The following is a 10,532-nucleotide window of genomic DNA, read 5'->3' on the forward strand; positions in this document are numbered from 1 at the left end:
GATTTAAAAAAACCCAACTTACCAGAATATAGATTTTTCCATTATCCCCTTTCACAGTGAATCTAAATGTGCTTTTAGCAGAGGACAATTCCACAAGACACTGAGCAACCATGCTCTGTACGAACTGAGACCTGTTTAAGAATTAACCACGTTACACGTTTTCGTAACAACTACATAGGCAAAGTCATTCACATCGATGCAATACAAGTACATGAGTACCTCCATACTGTCAATTCCACTACATCCTACAATCACTTTTTATTGAGAGATGGGACTTCTTTATCTTTCTCTCCTTCAAAACCAGAAGACTTTCTATTTCCTGCAACAGGAACTTTTTAATAGATCAGCAGTCTAAATTGCTCCACATCCTTTATTTTGACGAACACCAAATGTCAAATGCTGAATAAAAGCTTTTCCCTATTATGTTTTACACATATCAACACAAAGTTCAGAATGATGCATATATTTCACACACAATTCACAAAAGGAAAGAACTGTGACTAACACATAGTACATGACACAAGACAGCTAGATTGAGTTGTTTCATCTTAGTCTTAACTTCAAACTGAATCACCTGAAAAATCAAAAATCTCACTTCCAATTAAACATTTCAAGCTTTACTTAATTTAACTTATGTAATGTAACCTTCCATTTCAATAATTAGTCACCAGACATCATGCAAACTTAAATAGTTCAAAATAAGTAAGTACTGTATTTTGGCTTATCACCTGAATAGCGAGACACTGCAACAAATTGTACACAATCTCTCTCCTGTGTCACACACAAACACACACAAAGCCAAGCAAACAAAACTGTACATCAATGAATTCAGACTACACTACCTTTACAGTGCTCAATTCTGTGATGACCACATAAAATTTGACAGCACTTTTTTATTATATGTAATTATTCAAGACACTAAAATGTTAGTGCATTTCTAGCATCCTTTCTGAAAGACAAACCTGCACAAATTATCTGATTGGTTTTATTTTTATTTGTTACCTTGGTGTTGGGCTGAAACTTCCTTCAGATGGTTGAATAATCACCTCGGTGACATAATATTTAATGGTATCTAAAATGACAAAAACATTTTTCAAGTACAACAGAACAACCAACTTGTTAAGAGTAGATTGTAAGTCACTGTCTCACTATACTAATTAAACTTTCGTTCAGCACTCAATTAAGAGGTACAGCAGATGGTCAAATTCTGCTTTGGTTTGTGGGAGGAGAAGCAACAAATAACAGAAAACATACATTGCCAGAAAAAAACTGCTCTGAGCTAATTACATGATCAGTAATTTGTTATTCATATTGATCCTTGTTTAACACTGGGAACAATCTACTTGAAGCACAGCAAGCAAGAGCTCAAGCCAAACCTGAGAGATGAATTGAAAGAACTTTCCTTAAGCACGGAGATCAGCATAGCTTACGTAAGTATTTTAGTACCCTCTGCTGCTCAGTAATGCTGCAGTGAATCACAAGAGACAGTTTTAATAACAGCACACACAGGGGAATAATTTTCTTCTTTGCTCAGAGAGCAGAATAGAACTTCTTTCCAAAAATCGCACTAACTCAACACTAATACTGCATACATTCTGAGTTTCAATGTAGCTGTTCCCCAAAAGCTCCACTAAGACAGCCTTTAACACTTCATGGAAGTGTTTGAGTACAGAATTTAACCTCATCAATAAAGTCAGATCATATTGAAGCTCTGGGTCTACGCTACCAACACAGTCTAACCAGACGGCCAGCAGAACAGGTTAAGCATATAGAGTAATTAATTCATTCCACTAAGCCTTAGAGTGTGAACAACAGTAAAGATTCATCAGTTCCATAAATTGTAAGTGTGGAAAGGATTGTCTCATCTGATCTCTGTCCATGCAAACCATTAAAACTGGATGAAAGCAAGCACTTCAGGAAGACTATTTTAAAGATTCCAAAGGTTTGGTAATCCCACCCCTTCTCCAGATAAGTACTGCACTTTTTTAATTATCCTCACTGTTAGGAAATTGTATTTTACCTCTGAGTTTAATTTTAGTCTGCTCCAAGCTGTGCCTAGTGCTGGGAGACAGGAGAAGAAGAAGCCAGTTCAGTCAGTCTAGCTCCCCAGCTCTTACCCTGAGTAAGGAACTGCTGCTACTGCTGCAAGGGCCTTGGGAATTAAGGAGATGTTTGCTTGCAGAGAAATAGAAGGTGGGATTTCCCAAGAAAAGATCATACAAATGTATGCGGACAGAGGTGGGGGAAGGAATAGCCAACAGGGGAATTTCAAAGCCAAATCTTGCCTCCACACCTGTATCAGTCTAATCCAGCTTTATCTTTTCACAGAGATGGTTATGTCTAGACTTACACCATACATCTCTGGTTAGGTTTTCTGTCTGTTCTTTGAACTCTATGTAAATTTCCTACAGTACCAAAGAAACATGGTCAAAACAATGGCTATGCTATCTAACTTCAGCTACATACAGAGTCCAGACCAAATCCCTGCACATCTACACAGTATTTGCCTTTTCCCACACCCACCGATCACATCAATGACTGGTTGCTACAATCATCGGAATGCTTAGATTAAGGCATCCATTATTCATGATGATCTGTGAAACTCTTTTCCAACCCCTGCTTTCTCAGAGCCGCAGCCTGCTTTGTGGGCTTTCAAACATCTTACCTTAAATTTGGTTTTATTAAAGCCTGTACTGTTCAGGTCCCTGTAGAGGACAATCAGAACCTTCTGTAACAAAAGACCTTATGTCTTGCATCTCCTCATGACTTATTTCTTAAACAGGCTTTGCATTTTCTGAGAAGTTTTTATATTCTCCACATCTCTGAAATGAGCCAGGCTCATACTGACTGATGCAGTGGAGCAGAGGGAGAATGAAAGAATGAGCTCTGCTAGTAACAGTCTTATCATTGCTTCTCTCCTGTTAATAACTGTATTTTAAAAACCACCAGACACTTATCTTTACACTACTTCAGGTAAACCCTGCTGATTCAATATAATGACAGCTTTTAAACTGGTAACCTCATCATCTCATCATCGGATGGTGATGAGAGACAACCTGTTTCTTTGAAAAGGTTTCCTTTCCATGAAACCAGGCTGGCTGTTAGCAAACGTATCTTTAGTTTCTGTGGTGATGAGGTTCCGAATTAACCTTTCCATTATTCTGTAGAACTGACAGCAAAATAAGTAATCTGTAATTTCTCAGGTTTCCTTTTTTACTGGGATTCCTAGTAAACTGGAATCATGTATCAAGTCTTCCAAAGCTTTGGAATTAGCCAAATACACCACAGAAACAAGGACGAGGAAAATCCCTGTCGCAAGTTACTTTCAAGATCTAACAGTGGAAGCAACAATGACATCTGTTCCAGAAGTGAATGAGAGAAACACACAGGAATCAGCCCTGCACCTTACTGACAAACTACCTTCCTCCAGAGTTTTTAATCTCCAGTGCTTAATGGCTGATGCAGGGAAGTCTAGTTTGGTTTGTACATCCCATACCTGATGATACTGTTTCTCCTAGCATTGTCTTGCAGCGCTTACAAATTACTCTGGTGTTTTCCTTTGATTTCTGTAGGACAAAGAAATATCATTTAAATCTCACTTGGTTATTCTGAAAAAAGAATGTACAATTTTAACATATTCTCCAGAGTAGATAGTGAACTTTGTACTTGTTTCTGTTCTCTTTATGTTTACATACACATAGATTTGCATTCACTACTTCAGCTTTCTACACTTCAACTTGCTTGCAAGTTTCATACCAGCTTTAAAATCTGGCAATACATACTGACCACACAGCACAACCTGTAATAGCTAACAGAAGAATCTTGTAATATTGAGTGACTGGATGATAAAATGACACGGTAAAATCGATTTTGATAAGGGCAAAATAATGCACATGAAAAGAGGTATTCCAAAATATATACATAAAATATCATGCTGAAATGTGGCTACCATCACTGAGTAAAAAGTTCTAGCCACTGTGGAGTTTTATAGGAACAGCAGTTCCATGTTCAGCAGAGAGCAGAAAATGTCCACAGAGTATTCTGAATTACTAGAAAACAGCTGAAAAACACAACATAGCATATTCCAGAAAGGTGCAGCAGATTCTGTTCTTGAACAATCCCTCTCCCTCAATTCAAGCAGAAGCAGAAAAGGTATTGACAAAGAATAAGAATAATTGTCAGAAATGCAAAACAGTTTCCATATGTGGCAAGAAAACACATGTAATGGGAGTAAGAATGAAAGACAGAAAACTGAGAGGTATCGAGATATATAAAATGACAAATGTTTAGGAAAAGCTGGACAGGAAAAAAACATTTATAGCTCATGCTATGAAATTAGAACCTGGTTTGTAGCAAAGGAAAGGAAGGAATTTGTCACACAATGCAGAATATAGTTTGGTACTCACTACAGGAAAGTATTTTTCATATTAAAAGTATACGTAAGTCCAAAAAGTCTTCAAAAATTCAGGGGAAGCAATGTTCATCAAGGGCTTATTAAAAACAAAAATGTGGATAACAACATCTAGTTCAAGAAGTCTCTACACTGGCCAAAACATCACTCAATACTTGCCTTACTCTTATGCATCCATGACTGTCCACTGGAAAAGATCTCATTTCTGGATGAACCTCTGATCTGCCCTAGTAACGCTCTCACTAATTCCACTGTTAATATTTAAATTCAGTATCAATATAAAGATACAAGTAAGCACAATTCTTACTTTAATACAAAGTCTAAACCTCAGAAATCATTCTGTGTGGCCTTATTAACCTGGGTGTGGCACAGTACAGCTCTCGTCTGGAAGCAGGATGTAGCTACAATCACAATGATGCTCCTGAGTTAATAAACCCTTCTGGAGCTAGAAATCCTGAGGATGTAATGAGAAGACACCTAAATTGGATTTTTACATGTGGTCTTTGTATAATCACCTTTATAACTGCTCACGCAGTATACAGCGCATAAAAACACCCAAGTGTTATTAAACAACTACTGTTTTATTGGCTTGGTTTATAAGTCCAAACAAGTCTTGATCAATTTGAGAAATCATACTGCAGCACATGTCTACAAAAATAATATCTAAATTTAGCATAAATTAAACTAGTTGAGGGGGAAAAAGCTCCACATTTATCTTTTTCTGTAACCTTTGTAAAAGATGGTCACAGTTCGCATGGATTCCAACCAGAGTGAACATGCATGTGCTCTTCAGGGAGCATAGTTGTTCTCCATCACCACTATCACACTCATTAATATTCAAATTTTAAAATAGATGATGATGATGTGTTGGACTGATGTCCAGAACAAAAAGTGATGCTCTGTGGCCTATCACATCACAAAATCGTTTAAAATAATAATAATAATTAAAAAACCAACAGCATGAAGTCAATCCAATGGTCCTAGCTAGGTCAGGTACACTTTATCAACTTACAGAGCTAAGTTTTGAGGTGTGTCCATTACAGGTTGTCTTCAGAACCTGGATTGTGGACTTTCAGACTGTGCAGATTTCCAAGCACAATTATCCTAACCAGAACTGAACAATGCTTTGTTAACTGATTTATTCTAATTCAGGTGCCTTGAAGGACCTGTGGTCTGTGATTAGACTGGTGATGAAAGAGATTATAGACAAGTCAAACAGACACACTGGGCCAACTTTTTCAGTCACTTTATGGAAAAGTGTGAGTACTGCCTGCCGGAATGATAGGAAAGGGGTACACAAGAGAGACAGAGGAGTTATACACATCAGTCTGGATCATTAAGTAGGTTGTGCTCAGTCTAACAATCTGCACTAAAATATAGCCAAATGCTAGACCATATATTCAGGAACAACAAAGCCAGTGGAAGACAGCAAAAAATCAGAAGAATTTAGATGATGGTAGCTAACCAAACCAGAGTTACTAATGAGATGCTACAAAAGAAAAGGCAAGTATGATCTCTGAATGTATGAACAACTGAATAGTTGATACAGATAAATAGAAAAATATAACATCTTCAGAATTAGTGAGAAGATTACTGCAAAAGTGGATCTATAAAGTACATTAAAAATTCGGACAATGGTTTGGAAAAATGCTACAAAAATAAATTCGAGAAAAGAAATACACTTTAGAGATAAAAAGACATACAGAGTTGCAACTCTTACCGTGCTTAATTTAATAAGAAGGCAGCAAAGAGTCAGTATGATTAAACACTGAAACAGCTTACTAAGGAATGTGATAAAGCTTCCATCATTTGAAGTATGAAATCAATACTGGACGTCTTTCTGAAAGCTATAGCTCAGACAGAACTGATGGATTTGATGTTGGAAATACTTAACAGAGTTCTCTGATCTGCACCATGCAAGTAATAAAATGAACAGAAGGACCACTCTAGCTCCACAGAAAACAGAAAGTCTCCCACATGGAATCTGAACTTACGATCACATAGTCCTGCTTGCTCCTCACAAAACAAGAATCAAACTAAAAGCCCCAGGGAGAGCCCGACAGCCTCTGTTAAAGCTTCAGAGAGCTGACTATGTTGGAAGTACAGCCCCCTTGTTATGCAGATCACAAAAAACATCTGGTTCATATATACACAGTTATCCCCTTTCCCAATTCTCACCTTGCTACTCCTCTCAAACATACACACTAAAATTACTTAACATGAAGAGTAAGGATAAGTAGACGGGGTTTTGTGAAAACCAGTATTTGAGGTTGGTACAAATACTGCATGGTACAAGTATATAATATGCAGTACTTCCTTGAAAGCTACAACTTGAATGTTTTTTTCTGACTACAATTACAGGTGCTAGCTGAGAATTGTGCAGTACAGTACCTAACAAACACCATTAACTCGTTCTATCATGCTTCAACAGAAAAAGCGATAGTTTTAGCTAAACTAATTAAAACAATATATCTATTTGACAATTTGCAGCTGCTGGCAATCCGCAGATAGAGGTGGATCACCAGCCTAATATTTTCTGTTTCTATTCCTAAGGATCCCTGATACGGCGTCAGGAAAAATGTTTTCCCCAAGAGATACTATTAGGATGCTGCAAGACCATGTGACATTTAAAAACTATGTTATACTGGAAGACTAATAGATCTGAAAAATATGTTTGCAATGGACAGATGCTGTCTTGGTCCCACTGGAGGCCGGAAAAGATTGTTTAAGCATCTCTGGTACATTCCTAAATTTTGGTCATAGGCAAACACTTTCCAAAGAACTGCAATGCAATTAAAAAAGAACTTTCATACTGGGGCAGACTGCCACAATATTCTCTGAAATGAGAACATTTATGCCAATAGCAATCTATCTTGCCTGTAACTTTCTATTACTCATATTATGGAAGAATTTTCTGTTTCAGTATGAGGGTTTTTGTCCTTATTAGTCCAGTTTCTGCTGGATCTTACAGTTTTGCTCATTTGCTTGGCAACTGAGTGATGCTGGAAATAAGCAAACACAGAAATGAGAATTCATTGCAAGTGTGAAAGATGTAGAAAGAGGGATTTGACACAAACAAGGAAAGAATTCTCAACTTCAATGCAAGTTTAAGGAAGCAAACATGAAAATCCATCATATTAAACTACTATTGTATGCATGCGACAGAAAACAGCCTCCTCCCTCATTCAAAAGTTCTGCTGTTATCCTGATTTGACCCACGTCTCAGTAACATCTTTGTCCCACATCCTTTTATCATGTTTCTGCATCAAAAACAATCCTTTTTGGTAAACATTCTCTTTGATCGATTGAAGAAGTGTGTTGGGCAGACTGCTCCCCTGTCCTTGGGCTGCAACATGAACTCCATGCACCCTGCCTCTTCTCATCTTTGTTCCCATTGTTCTAAGACCTCTTTTGAGACTACTGAAATGTGAGATAATTCATTTTGGGGACCTTTGGCAGAAAGCATTGTCCTCTTGGAAATCTGGAATCTTCTGCTCAGCCTCCTTCTTAAGGATACTTAGAAGAAATAACTCCCAATTGCCACAGAGTTAATCCAAAATAATCTGCTTCTCCCATGCTGATATTCTTTCAGGGTATCAGTTCTTATCTTCCCCTCCCCGTATTCTGCTTTTCAAAGAACAACGGAGCAAGAAACCAAAGGGACCACAGCTGCAGGACTTGCAGATACAGACTGTAAGACAGAACCATTCTGCAAGCAGATGGCTCACTTGGATGCATTGCATCAGCAAGCATTGAACTGCGAGGCTCCCAGTGATTTAACTGGGAATACAACAAATCCCTAATGATGATAAGGAGCAGCAGTAGCAGACAGGAATCAGGGTCTCTGGCGATTCTTCTCAACAGATTAAAAGTTTCATGTTGGCAACCTGTACATAGCGAGTCATCAGCCATTACAGACACAAGCTGCCAAGGCAGCAACGGTTCCCATAACTGTAGAAGGATTTCAGTAATTAGGTTTAATACATGGTACTGGAAGAAAAGATGGTATCTGCAGGTCCAACCTTTGTCAGCACAAATACAGACAAGCATTAGATTAACAGAAAAGGCTTTATGGAAACGTAAGCTTTGGTGAAGTAAGCTCCTGGATGTTCTTCTGATACAGGAAAAGATTACTGCTTGAGCTTTTATAGTAGTGTTAGATCTCCAAGATGAGTAAAGCACTGAATTTTCTTTCTTCATGGGTTTTATCCCACCATTGAAACATCAGTATCCCTACAAATGTTTTTTTCCTGGGTAACAACAAATTTTGATGTTTCTAAGCCAAATGATAGCCTTCTTCCTAGAGACTCAGCTGATGGATAGATCCCCTCCTGGAACACCTCAGAAACATCAACACGGAGAGTTACAACCTGGGATGCCAGGTCCCTTTCACTAGACAGAGCAGTCAAACAAACTCAATCTCCTTACTATATTCCAAGAGTGTAAGACAGTCACATTTGAACCCAAAACACAAACTAAAAATAAAAAAAAAATAAAAAAAAAATCACACCTTCCTTTGATCATATTCATGTTTATGCAGCCAGTCATAGTTTGAGGAGAAAAAGCATTGTTACTCCAGTTTCTTCTTACTCGTCACTCCACTACCTTTTGACAAACACCTAACCCATTACAGTTATTATCTTACTAAAGATGTCCTTCACTCAGGATATTTTGGGGGAAAATATTTGGGTTTAGAACTACATAATTAAATAGTTTCTAATTCAGTTTATAGGAGTAAGTTCTTCTTGCATATCTAGGTCAATATCAAGACCATGCTGCATGCTTTAGAAAATGTAAATCATAGCTTAGAATATTTTCTGGCTTCTGTACAACTGAATGTCAACAACTCCCCATGACTTTCAAAACAGCTCTGTCATACATACAAGTTAAATAAACCAGTGAAAAAAACAAAGTGTTTTACAATGAAAAAAGTCCAAATATATTCCCTTAAGAATTATTCAAACAAAACACTTTACCAAGTTGGAGTCACTCTGAGAAGCATGGTGTCCAGTCCCTGAGCAGCACATGGGAGATTCAGGCACATGTGATTCATTCGCTGAATTCAACAGAAAAAAAGTGTCTCCAAGAAAACAGTCATCATGCTGAGGGTGCAAAGTGCTTCTGGCAAAGGGGTTAGGGTGACAACACCACTCGTCAACTAAAGCACTCCAGTTTTCACTTGGTAGAGGAAGAACTCTGAGAAATTTCCTAAGAGGGAAGAAGAAAAACATATTTCAATATATTATATTCTTTTCTAAGACACTGAAAGAGAGCTTAGATTCCTTACAAAAAGGGGCGGGGGGGGAGTATGGCATTTTCTCAAAAGGAAGTGCTTGACTCTCCTTTCAGTCAAAGGCACTTTCTTTGGATGAATTCTGAGAAAGCAATAGCTGAGCGTTTCCTGCCAAGTTTGTGAAGAAGCATTTCCCAAGGGTGAATCTCCAATGATTACAAGGCAGAACTTGGCATAATCCTTTCTTGAAACAAATCACATGGCAAAAATAAAACAGTTCTACACAGTCATGAAAAAAGTAACAATGGACATTTTGCAATTATACTTATTATTACTTCTTGTAAAGTTCCCTTGCACCAAATGTTGATATAAAACCAACAGAAACAGACTGCTGCCAAAGCAAGGGAAAGTATGTCCTCTGAAGCTCCCCAAAGTCAGATACCAGACCTTTAAAAAGCTAAATCTTGACAAAAATACCACAGCATATCTTCACCAAAAAAAAAAAAAAAAAAAGAGCAGGATAATGCAATCTTAATTTAGATTCAGATCAACTTGCAGAAGTCAGATACAAAAAAAAACCAAATCCCTTTCTCCTGGGCAGCTGTATGGACCAAGGAGGCTGCTCCAGGCAATACCAGACATTGCTTTCATTATCAGTTGTATCGCATTTGCGTGGCCAGGTCTTGGTAGGAGGGTGGCTGCAGGGGTGGCTTCTGTGAGAAGCTGCTGGAAGCTTCCCCCATGTCCGATGGAGCCAACGTCAGCGCCTCCAAGATGGACCCGCTGCTGGCCAAGACCCAGCCCATCAGCCAAGGGGGTAGCACCTCGGGGAGAACAGAGTTAAGAAAGGGAGAAAAAACCTGCACAACAGCAATTGCAGCGGGAGAG

General features: G+C 38.2%; 1 protein-coding gene across 1 annotated transcript in view; it reads right to left on the minus strand.

The window, feature by feature from the left end:
• Nucleotides 1-9,619, minus strand: part of UBE3D (ubiquitin protein ligase E3D) — a gene marked incomplete at its 5' end in the record, with an annotated part of 15,219 nt that extends 5,600 nt beyond the window's left edge. The window contains 4 exons of the mRNA XM_009700186.1: nucleotides 23-131; nucleotides 1,003-1,072; nucleotides 3,497-3,566; nucleotides 9,388-9,619. Coding sequence (XP_009698488.1) covers nucleotides 23-131; nucleotides 1,003-1,072; nucleotides 3,497-3,566; nucleotides 9,388-9,619 — 481 coding nt within the window. The remainder of the gene's footprint in view (nucleotides 1-22; nucleotides 132-1,002; nucleotides 1,073-3,496; nucleotides 3,567-9,387) is intronic.
• Between the last annotated feature and the right edge of the window lie 913 nt (nucleotides 9,620-10,532).

The sequence above is a fragment of the Cariama cristata genome, unplaced genomic scaffold, assembly GCF_000690535.1.
Source record: "Cariama cristata isolate BGI_N322 unplaced genomic scaffold, ASM69053v1 scaffold1900, whole genome shotgun sequence".
Taxonomy (NCBI): domain Eukaryota; kingdom Metazoa; phylum Chordata; class Aves; order Cariamiformes; family Cariamidae; genus Cariama; species Cariama cristata.